Here is a 12,859-nt window from a genome sequence, read left to right as displayed (position 1 = left end):
CTAGATATTGGAGTAGGAGGGCAGGAACTGTCTATAGATATTGGAGTAGGGGGGACAGGAACTGTCTATAGATATTTTAGTGGGGGCAGGATCTGTCTATAGATATTGGAGTGGGGGGACAGGAACTATCTATCGATATTGGAGTGGGGGCAGGATCTGTCTATAGATATTTTAGTGGGGGCAGCATCTGTCTATAGATATTGGAGTGGGAGACAGGAACTGCCTTTCGATATTGGAGTGGGGAGACAGGAACTGTCTATAGATATTGTAGTAAGGTGTACAGGAACTGTCTCTAGATATTGGAGTAGGAGGGCAGGATCTGTCTATAGATATTGGAGTAGGGGGGACAGGAACTGTCTATAGATATTGTAGTAAGGTGTACAGGAACTGTCTCTAGATATTGGAGTAGGAGGGCAGGAACTGTCTATAGATATTGGAGTAGGGGGGACAGGAACTGTCTATAGATATTGGAGTAGGGGGGACAGGAACTGTCTAGAAATGTATTTTTTTGTGTGTACTGGTATCTCCTTACGTACTGGTTGTTTCTCTAGCTTTGTCTGTAGGGATATCTCCTGTAGGTGTAGTTTTTGCTAATTTGACCTTGTTAATTGTAAAAAACATGATTGCTCGTTCTCATGCCAGGTGGATCCCAGTGGGTTTTATGACACCTGCTTGTACTCATACTGCCAGGATTCTGGGGCCAAACCTGACAGAATATCTTCCATCTGCCAGACCTTCACCAGCTATGCCCGAGAATGCGCCCAACATAAAATCCTCATAGACTGGCGAAAAGCCGGTTTCTGCGGTAAATGTTTCCAAGGTTCTCTGTGTCTCATTTATCACCTTTTTATCATAATATATTCATCAATATTTCTCGGGGGACTTTATTTATAAATGTTTATTTCATTTCAGTTTGATTTGTTCAAAACATATTTTTTTATTTTGAGCAGTCTCTTGCAGTTTTGTAAATCCTTCTGTTGTCTGTGATTCTATGGTAGAACATTTTAGTGCCTGGTTACTCTCTGTTTAAAGACGGGTTGAGTGCCGTAGCTTTGTCCAGGGTAAAACGTATACGCTTGGTGTATCTTCCAGAGAAGGCCTGTCTGGCAGGGAAGCTGTATTCAGACTGCGTGTCCTCCTGCCCGGCCAGCTGTGCCGCTGTGGGGAGCTATGAGGATGGCCAGTGCCGGGACGAGTGCGTGAGTGGGTGTGAGTGCCCCACGGGGCTTTACCTCGAGGAAGGCATCTGTGTGAAGGAGCAGGATTGTCCATGTTACCACAGAAGACAGAGATACTCACCTGGTGACACCATCAATCAGAGATGCAACCAATGGTAAGCCTTTAATGCCTGAATATCATTTACAGAGATCCAGGCTTTGCCGCGAGATACAGTATAAATCACAAACCATAAAGACCCCAGCCATACTGTGCCGGGACATGGAATGTGTCCAGAATCCCGCTGAGATACATCGAAGGAGATTATTGACTGGGCACAGATGGCAAATATTTCACTTATTAGTCTACTGTATTTCCAGTGACGTTTCTACCTTATTTTTCGGGTTATCTTTAAAGTACGTTTTTCTTTTTTCTATAACTGAAAGTAGGCTATCTCTACTGTTTTTATTATAGAAATGTATTTTATTCTTTTGGTGAGTCTCAAGTAAGCTGAGATCGCTTAGACTCCTGTAATCCATTTCCTCCATTTAATATTATTCGATAAACTTTTAAAATCATTTAATATGATGAAAATATTTAAATGTTGTAATATTTTGCTATTTATTGATGTATTCTATATATATATATGATATATTTTGGGATTTTTAAAAAAATATTTAGAAAAAATAATTTGAAACCTTTATTTGAGAATATGAAATTATTTGAAAAGCTCATTCAACAATATTAAATGGAGGCCAATTTGTTGGGCAGTGACATATATATATATATATGCTTTTTATTTTGTTTTTTTTAACAGTTTTCAAGGCTTACAGATATAATAATCTAAAATACAAATATATGCAAATTCCTTGATGCTCAAATTACCATACGAACAAACCAAATGTGGGTTAATATGGTTATAAAGTGATTCTTCGCATCGGCCGTCTGATGAATGGAACGAGGTGGATCTACACATGTAAAATACGGGAGGAAAGGGGAGACAGTTTGTCGAATTAGGATTAAATGTTAGTTAAACCAAACAGATCTCATTAATTAGGCGGTTATTGTCATGACTAATTTAGTAGATGTAATTTTATGAAATTAGTCTGGGTAGTTAATTTGGTTGATTAGCACAGAAAGTTATGTTTCCTTGATCTGTTTTCTGGCAGTCTGTGCCGCGGGGGCCGCTGGCTTTGCTCACAGGAGAAGTGTTCGGCGGAGTGTTCGGTGGTGGGAGATTCTCACTACATCACTTTCGATCGCAAGCGGTTTTCTTTCCATGGGAGCTGTGACTACGTGCTGGTGCAGGTAATCACTAATTAATATCTGGATCTGGGGACCCTTTCTTGGTTTTATTAATTACTAATTAATATCTGGATCTGGGGACCCTTTCTTGGTTTTATTAATTACTAATTAATATCTGTGATCTGGGGACCCTTTCTTGGTTTTATTAATTACTAATTAATATCTGCGATCTGGGGACCCTTTCTTGGTTTTATTAATTACTAATTAATATCTGTGATCTGGGGACCCTTTCTTGGTTTTATTAATTACTAATTAATATCTGTGATCTGGGGACCCTTTCTCGGTTTTATTAATTACTAATTAATATCTGTGATCTGGGGACCCTTTCTCGGTTTTATTAATTACTAATTAATATCTGTGATCTGGGGACCCTTTCTCGGTTTTATTAATTACTAATTAATATCTGCGATCTGGGGACCCTTTCTTGGTTTTATTAATTACTAATTAATATCTGCGATCTGGGGACCCTTTCTTGGTTTTATTAATGACTAATTAATATCTGCGATCTGGGGACCCTTTCTTGGTTTTATTAATGACTAATTAATATCTGTGATCTGGGGACCCTTTCTTGGTTTTATTAATTACTAATTAATATCTGCGATCTGGGGACCCTTTCTTGGTTTTATTAATGACTAATTAATATCTGCGATCTGGGGACCCTTTCTTGGTTTTATTAATGACTAATTAATATCTGCGATCTGGGGACCCTTTCTTGGTTTTATTAATTACTAATTAATATTTGTGATCTGGACAGACACCCTAATCCTTTCCCTGAGTTACTCTGTGTACAGCTTACTGAGAAGTGTGAATGATAACAGGCAGAGATCACTCTGATTGGTCAATTCGCCGGCAGAGACTGAAATGAAAAGGGCATGCGGTACCTGCAGATATCTCGTTGTATAGTATTCTTGCTGTTCTCCTTCTGTATAATCTGTTAATATCTTATTTAGTAATTTTTTTGCATTCTGTAGAGTTATTGTAAGTGAAACGTGTCCTGGTGCAATCAGCAGGAACACTCCATTGGTTTCTATGATGGCTGCCCAGCGTTTACAGAACCCACAAATGCTGTTGGTGTCTGGTTGCACTGAAGCCTGCTTACTGTCTCTCATGCTGTATATTACTTGCAGGATCATATCGATGGGAAGCTGCATATCACTGCGGAAAACGAGGCCTGCGTCAACGCAGCGTCAGAGAGCTGTCTGCAAGCAATCACCATCACTGCTTACAAGACGACTGCCAAACTCCGAGCCACAGGTACTACCTGGAGGGCCCCCCGGGAACAAGGGCCCCATCTTTATCCCTAATCACTTGTCATCACAGAAAAGGGTTTATTCCCTGAAATCTGAACTGGAGGCAGTTGGACAAGAAATGTTAACGTTTTTGCAAAAATAGCTGAATCGCAATAAACATTTATTTTTCAGCTTGTCTACAATGTTAAGTTATAGAGAACTGTCCAGTTTGATGAATAAATCCTAAAATGTGAATTAGTATTTTTTATGCAGACCAGTGTTACTACATTTACACAGAGTAAGGTGGAGCGATACAAGCCACGCTCATTGTTAAATCCCATTATTTAGAGTTGGGGTACAAAGCCTGATGTCAGCGTGGACTGTAAGATGAGTAAAAATCGATGGAATCCGCCATAATATTCCATGGCTTTTTTAACTTTCCCTGGGCGGTGTACGAGCAGCCAATGGGAAAAGGAGGGCGTGCTTTCCATGCTTCCTATTGGCTCTCTTAGTATTCTAATCTGGAAGTACAGGCTCACTCCAACTCCACACTCAATGTATGAATGTATCACTGTTAGACTGCAATTTGTTGAAATGTTAAAACCTTATTTATTTATAATATAAATACTGACTTGCTTATTACTTTGTCAGGGGAGCTCACAGTGAACAATAAGGAGGTTTCCTCGCCTTTCCTCAATCCAGATCTCTCTGTGAGACGAGTTTCCTCCTCCTTCCTCCTCCTGCAGACATTTGGAGCCCATGTTCTGTGGAATTTAGAGTTTCCGGCCGCGTACATCACTCTGCAGCCTGCATTCTCTAACAAGGTAAATGTGCACCGCAGGGGCGGAGACATGGTAATCATTCCATCCTGTGCACCGCAGGGGTGGAGACATTGTAATCATTCCATCCAGCGCACCGTGGGGTTGTAGACATTGTAGACATTTCATCCAGCGCAAGGCCTTTAGCCTCCTGATATTGCCCAGAGGTATGCATATTTGTGAGGGAACATGTGTTCCTCTGGGGCGTGACTGTATACTAAATGCTCTTTTATAAACTGTAAAGGTTCGAGGTCTGTGTGGGACATTAAACTGGAACCAGAATGATGATTTCACCACCCCTGAGGGAGACATCGAGACCAGCATCCCAGCGTTCGCCAATAAATTCAAGGTTTCCCCCGACTGCCCTGATGTGGAGCCCTTTACAATTGACCCCTGCGGGACATACACACAACGCAGAGATTTTGCTGAGGAAGCCTGTGCCGTCATTTCCGGCTCCATGTTCCAGGTTAATAAGAAACTAAAATTTTATGGCAGCAGTCATGCACAGTGTCTCTGTCATTGCCCATGCAGTGTCAATACAGATACATTGTCAGTGCCCACACACACACACACAATGTTATTACACACATACAGTGTCAGTGCCCACACACACACACAGTGTTATTACACATACAGTGTCAGTGCCCATACACACATTGTTATTACACACATACAGTGTCAGTTCACACACACACACACACACAGTGTTATTACACATACAGTGTCAGTTCACACACACACACAGTGTTATTACACATACAGTGTCAGTGCCCATACACACAGTGTTATTACACATACAGTGTCAGTGCCCATACACACATTGTTATTACACATGCAGTGTCAGTGCCCATACACACATTGTTATTACACACATACAGTGTCAGTTCACACACACACACACACACACACACACACACACACACACACAGTGTTATTACACATACAGTGTCAGTTCACACACACACACACACACACAGTGTTATTACACATACAGTGTCAGTTCCCACACACACAGTGATATCACACATACGATTTCAGTGCCCACACACAGTGTTATTACACATACAGTGTCAGTGCCCATACACACATTGTTATTACACTTACAGTGTCAGTGCCCACATATAATATTATTACACATACAGTGTCAGTGCCCATACACACAGTGTTATTACACTTACAGATGTTACTTTGTGGACTTTTAGTACTCGTGCAGCTCTGTAACCTGTGCCCTTCTTGCCATAATACCTATACAGTCCTGCCATGATGTGGTAGAGTGGGAGCCATTTCATCAGTTCTGCCTATACGATGTGTGTGGCTGTGCCCAAGAAAAGAATTGCCTTTGTAGCTCAGTGTCAGCCTATGCAAGGCAGTGTGCCCAGGAGGGAGTGCCAGTGTCCTGGAGAAATGAGACATTCTGCCGTGAGTATCAATACCAATATTCAAATTAATGATGGACCCCTAGTACTAGATGATAGTACCCCCAAACCCAGCTGAACAGCTAATACCCACACCCAAAACTGGACACTGTCTAGTGTTACCATCCCACACCCAAAACTGGACACTTACTAGTGTTACCATCCCAGGTGGACAATTAAGAGCACTCCTACCCACAACTGTCCATCTTTCTTTACTCTCAGCCCAGCTGGCCATTCACTGGTATTTTTAGCCTCAGGCATCCATCCTATGATACTACCACCCTCAGCTGTCCATCTTATGATGCTCCCACCCTCAGCTGGCCATTCGCAGGTACTCCCACTAGCTGGCCATTTTCTTGTACTCTCCACCAGCTGGCCATTCTCTGGTACTCTCCACTAGCTGTCCATTCGCAGGTACTCCCACCTCAGCTGGTCATTCGCAGGTACTCCCACCTCAGCTGGCCATTCTCTTGTACTCTCCACCAGCTGGCCATTCTCTTGTACCCTCCACCAGCTGGCCATTCTCTGGTACTCTCCACCAGCTGGCCATTCGCAGGTACTCCCACCTCAGCTGTCCATTCGCAGGTACTCCCACCCTTAGCTGGCCATTCTCTTGTACTCTCCACCAGCTGTCCATTCGCAGGTACTCCCACTTCAGCTGTCCATTCTCTTGTACTCTCCACCAGCTGTCCATTCCCTGGAATAATTAGTTTTATCATATTTGTTGATGTTTTCTAAAAGTGATGTAATAAGTGATGTTTCTCTCCAGTTTAGCAGAATTATCTTGTTGGTCTCCCTCACTACTCATTAGATATTATTACAGCAATACTTTCAGGATTCTCTTTAAGTGAATAATTGCAGTCATGTTACTTTTTATCGCATCAGCCCTAAAATGCCCCCTCTCTTAATAAGAACGTCTCTTATTTCTCGGGTTTTCATTATAATTAGTTTATCATTAAACACCCAACTCATCCAATGCTGTGTAATGATTTCCCTTTATTCTCCTTTGTCCCGCCAGCCATTCAGTGCACCGGGGGCCAGGTTTACATGGAGTGCTCGACTCCCTGCCAGAAAATGTGTGCCGACCTCCGCATGGTGGGGTCTGGGTCTTGCCAGGAGCTGGACGGCTGTGTGGCGGGCTGTAACTGCCCCGAAGGTCTGGTGTTGGACGACAGTGGGCAGTGTGTCCTGCCCGCCATGTGTCAGTGTCATCACATGGGGAAGACCTACCAGCCAGGGAGCAAAATCCACAAAACTTGTAACAGCTGGTACGGAGTCATTAGTGGACAGACAGTGATCTGTGTTGGGTCTGTATGTGTATATATAGCCTAAGACTGGAGTCAGCCCTGATCAATATGGATATAATAGGACACGTGGTACGAATGGATCCAGCTATGGATCAGGCACATGTGGTGGTAGGAGATGTCTGATGAAATCACTCTATGACCTGTTTGTGCTGCTCCACAGGATAGGTTGATTTCATTGAATATCTCAACCACATGACTTCAGTGCTGCAATACCACACATGTCCACAAGAGGTAGAAACTACTGAAACAGGTCTCCATCTTTCCAGTAATTGTCTGTATTGTGGAGGAGTACCCAGAATTCCGTGACATTTGGACACAGTTAATAAGAAAACAAAGTGTTTCAAGTGCATCTCCTGCTGTGTCTGCTGTGTAATGTGTTAGGAATCCATTTTATTTCCTAATGATAAGCTATGACTTCCTGACCTCTGCTGAGGCAGTCCAGGGGGCTGTGTGGGGAGGGTTTAAAGGGCTACGAAGGAGACACTGTTAATAGTTTATTATTAGGTTCACAGTGAATTATTATATTCTATCAATAGAAAATAGAAATTCCACCTGAATTGTTGATCTCTTTTAACAAGGCCTATGGCAGATATTGTTTCTTATCTTGTGCCCTATTGCTCTCCTTCAGTGTCTGTGTAAATGGCATGTGGGACTGTACAGATACCAGCTGCCCCGACGTGGCGTACTGCCCTGGGAACATGGTCTACAAGTTTGGCTCCTGTCTGCAGACATGCGAGACCCTGGCACAGAACAAGACGTGTGCGGAGAGCGTGGACGGGTGTCTGTGCCCAGACGGCACTGTACTCATGGTCAGTTGATAAAATTCCCGCAGACATTAGCTGCAACTGATTGACATTGAGAACGGATACTCAAACTACTTGGATTAGTAAAAAATTGCAATTATTGGGCAGGAAGGAGCCAACCCAGTGAGGGAATAAATATAAATATATTCCCAATAAGGATCTCAATTTAAAGGGAACAATTGTTATTTTGTGACTATTGGTTCCCTTCTATCGGTGTGGTCGCTGTCCACCCTCCTTTGCTCTGTACAATTTAGTTTATTTATCCTGTTTCCAGCGTCAAGACTTCTCTGCTACAGTGTGCAGATTTGCCTCCGTCGATGTCCATACTGATGTCTCGAGCAGTCTTATCCAATATAGTGCTTCTCAGACAAGGATGCATGCGAGGCTAAATGCCGTGCTCCTCCAATCAGCAGGATTTGATTAAAGAACTGAGTAATACTTGGTTATGGAGTCGGAAGTACAACTAGTGGCAATAGGAAGACCCTAGAAGCATGCCTAGCCATTTAATGTAAACCTTGCATTAAAGGGTTAAAACTGCTGGACCATTGAGATGAAGTGGTCTGGGTGACTTTTCTGCTTGTTTTATATTTTTGGATAACATTTTCAAATGATTTATCTACAAACAATCCCATCATCTATAATGGTGACTTCAGTGGATAATTCACTTGGGAAGTTTTGTAACAGATTGTGATTATTTGAAAAGCTCATCTAAACATTTTAAACTGAGGCCAAGGTGAATATCAGAAAATGACTTGAGGGAGGTGAGACTGCAGTGGCCACCTGTGCCTTGTTATATGGAGATTTGATCATATATTATATTCAACCCAGTTAATACTGCCATAGCCAGGCTGGGGGAGGGGCTTGCTACTAAACCAAGATGGCTGCCCCCTGAAGCATTATTTTCTAATTCCTGATAAAAAGTGGGATTTGGTTATTGACACTGAGACTTCCCTCATTTAGCAATAAAATCCAGCTTCTCAATTGTTTGAACAAAGCAGTCATTGGGTAATTTATTAAATCATCTATATTAGTGTACTAATATTATTATTACATGTTTTTAACTAAATGCCCAATTTGCAGTTGATTTGTGAGGTAGCTCTTTTCGTACTCAGAATAAACAGTCATTTACTAATAGTTCTGATTATGGCCCCAGTTCATATTGTTGGATAAGCTTTCTAAATAATTAATATCTTTTATAAAAGTTTAAAATATTTATTTTTTCAAAATTCAAATATCAAACAATATACCATTTATAAAACACAAATATATTAATATATCAAAAAATATCAAAATATTAAATTGTATTTTTTAAAATATTGACATTTTAAAAGTTGAAATAATTGAATGTAAATCATTTAAATGATATAATGTTTGTGTTTACAGAAAGATCAATGTATTTCTCCTGAAGACTGTCCATGCCACCATCACGGGAGGCTTTACCACCCCAACGAGACCATTGTGAAGGACTGTAACAGCTGGTATGTAGCTGAGCTTCAGAGCTTTTTAATGAAAACCGTCCAATTTAACAGTATCAACCTCAATGACATGTCTTCCTTCCAGTGTGTGCAAGAACCAGCACTGGGAGTGCACCGATATCCAGTGTGCCGGGCTCTGTGTTGCCACGGGGGACCCTCATTATATCACATTCGATGGCCGCTCATTCACATTCCTGGGCGACTGTCAGTATGTGCTTGCACGAGAGATTAGCGGCCTCTTCACCGTAACGGCTGAGAATGTGCCCTGTGGCACCAGCGGAACAACCTGCACCAAATCCGTGGTGGTGATGATCGGAAACACAATCATCCACCTTATGAGAGGTTTGTGAAGGATACTGTGTAGAGACGGCTCATTTATTTGAGTTTCTGTTCTCTGAAATCAGAATTATAATAATATTATTTGGAAAAGCTTTTGGCATTGGTTAATATTTTTGGATACATTTTTCAAATCATTAATATATATATAATTGTTTCCACATGTCAATGTACCCAATATATTCAGTTCCTAAACTAATTCTATTGCTGGGAATAAATACACTCGCTACATTACCTACGCAGGCCCATAGTGTAGCTGCTTTCTCTGCCCTGGGAGACTCTGCTTCAATTGAGCTTGAGAAAGTTCTCTTCGAGATCAAACGTTGCACTTTTTCCCAGTAAATCTGCTGTTTGATTGAATCCTGAGTGCCTGGACCACAGTTTTGTTCAAACGTTTGCAGTGGGAGCAACCAACCTCAGTCTAGCAGCACCGGCATCCCAATGAGAGTGCGGTATTTCTCCTCTTTTCCAATCCATTATTATTATTATTATTATTATAATTGCCATTTATATAGCGCCAACAGATTCCGTAGCGCTTTACAATATTATGAGAAGGGATTTAACTATAAATAGGACAATTACAAATAAACTTACAGGAACAATAGGTTGAAGAGGACCCTGCTCAATCGAGCTTACATTCTATAGGAGATGGGGTGTAAAACACATTAGGACAGGAATTTGCAGTCAAATAAGGTGGGCTGCCCTTTAGGAGAGAGCAAGAGACAGGTATGTGAGGTAAGGGTTAGTCTTGGAGACCATAAGCTTTCCTAAAGAGATGGGTTTTAAGGCACTTCTTAAAAGATGCAAGACTAGGGGAGAGTCTGATGGCGGTAGGCCATTGAAGATTTAAACATGTATTCACGTGTGCTCTGATTTTGTTTAATGCGGGATAGCAATAAATCCTCTATATTATTTAACCTCACCACCCCGGGGCTTACTGAATGGGGAGAAACCTTACTGTGCGGACCATAAAGCGAGGAGTAATTAGTTTGTATTTTTCTCTCCTTTGTAGGAAAAGAAGTGATGGTAAATGGCGTGGCTGTGCGGCTCCCCAAGGTGTATAGTGGGAATGGTGTTACACTTGAACAAACCGGTTTATTTACTGTAGTGATCTTCAACCTGGGGCTGAGCGTTTTGTGGGATGGAGGTAAGAGAAACACAGCAATTATTAACCGGTTTATTTATTCTATTAACCGGCACTGAGCCGGTAATAATTAGCTAATTATTGTAATAATCTTTTATACAGAGACTGGGTAACAGAAACCTAATACTGACAGTATAATAATACATTGATTTCTTTATTAAATTAACCTCCCTCCTGAGACTGTGGAACTCAGACACTGAGTAATTAATTAATAGAAGGTTCTTTTATATATTCCCACTCCGCTTTTATTGTTAAATGAGATAAAATGCTGGGATTTGGGCAGTAGAAGCACTGCTCCAGTTAAAGTCTCAGCTGCTTGTGGGTATCGAAATTTGTCATTGCAACTATAGATTTACAATATTATATTATTATATGATACGATAGCTTTATTATATTATATTATTATATGATACTATAGCTTTATAATATTATATTATTATATGATACGATAGCTTTATAATATTATATTATTATATGATACGATAGCTTTATAATATTATATTATTACATGATGCTATGGCTATACATTATTATTTTATTACATGATGCTATAGATTTATACAATATTATATTATTATATGATGCTATGGCTGTACAATATTATATTATACTATAGATTTATGATATTATATTAGTATATAATTCTATATATTTATGATATGTTATTATATGATACTATAGATTTATGATATTATATTGTTATATGATACTATAGCTGTATACTATTTTATTATTATATGATACTATAGATTTATAATATTATATTATTATATGATACTATAGCTGTATAATATTATATTTTATGATACTATAGCATTATGATATTATATTATTATATGATACTATATATTTATAATATTATATTATTATATGATGCTATAGATTTACAATATGTTATTGTTATATGATACTATGGCTATACAATATTATATTATATTATACTATAGATTTATAATATTATAATATTATATGATACTATAGATTTAGGATATTATATTATTATATTATACTATAGATTTATGATGTTATATTATTATATGATCCTGTACCTTTATGATATGTTATTATATGATACTGTAGATTTATGATATTATATTATTATATGATACTATATATTTATAATATTATATTATTATATGATACTATAGATTTACAATATGTTATTGTTATATGATACTATGGCTATACAATATTATATTATATGATACTATAGATTTATAATATTATAATATTATATGATACTATAGATTTATGATATTATATTTTATGATACTATAGCATTATGATATTATATTATTATATGATACTATATATTTATAATATTATATTATTATATGATACTATAGATTTACAATATGTTATTGTTATATGATACTATGGCTATACAATATTATATTATATGATACTATAGATTTATGATATTATATTATTATATGATACTATAGCTGTATAATATTATATTATATGATACTGTAGCATTATGATATTATATTATTATATGATACTAAAGCTTTATGATATGTTATTATATGATACTATAGCCTTATGATATTATATTATTATATGATACTATATATTTCTGATATTATATTATTATATGATACTATAGCTGTATAATATTTTATTATTATATGATACTATAGATTTATAATATTATATTATTATATGATACTATAGCTGTATAATATTATATTTTATGATACTATAGCATTATGATATTATATTATTATATGATACTATATATTTATAATATTATATTATTATATGATACTATAGATTTACAATATGTTATTGTTATATGATACTATGGCTATACAATATTATATTATATGATACTATAGATTTATAATATTATAATATTATATGATACTA

At 38.3% G+C, this 12,859-nt stretch overlaps 1 protein-coding gene across 1 annotated transcript in view; it reads left to right on the top strand.

Moving 5' to 3' along the window:
• LOC134609506 (SCO-spondin-like) overlaps positions 1-12,859 on the top strand; it is a 267,787-nt gene that overhangs the window by 33,779 nt on the left and 221,149 nt on the right. The window contains exons 11-22 of the mRNA XM_063453166.1: positions 643-805; positions 1,093-1,333; positions 2,325-2,463; positions 3,588-3,714; positions 4,341-4,513; positions 4,752-4,973; positions 5,761-5,926; positions 6,941-7,190; positions 7,858-8,038; positions 9,416-9,510; positions 9,593-9,849; positions 10,856-10,990. Coding sequence (XP_063309236.1) covers positions 643-805; positions 1,093-1,333; positions 2,325-2,463; positions 3,588-3,714; positions 4,341-4,513; positions 4,752-4,973; positions 5,761-5,926; positions 6,941-7,190; positions 7,858-8,038; positions 9,416-9,510; positions 9,593-9,849; positions 10,856-10,990 — 2,149 coding nt within the window. The remainder of the gene's footprint in view (positions 1-642; positions 806-1,092; positions 1,334-2,324; positions 2,464-3,587; positions 3,715-4,340; positions 4,514-4,751; positions 4,974-5,760; positions 5,927-6,940; positions 7,191-7,857; positions 8,039-9,415; positions 9,511-9,592; positions 9,850-10,855; positions 10,991-12,859) is intronic.

Source organism: Pelobates fuscus, chromosome 4 (assembly GCF_036172605.1).
Source record: "Pelobates fuscus isolate aPelFus1 chromosome 4, aPelFus1.pri, whole genome shotgun sequence".
Classification (NCBI taxonomy): Eukaryota; Metazoa; Chordata; class Amphibia; order Anura; family Pelobatidae; genus Pelobates; species Pelobates fuscus.
This window is presented reverse-complemented; position numbering and strand designations above follow the sequence as displayed.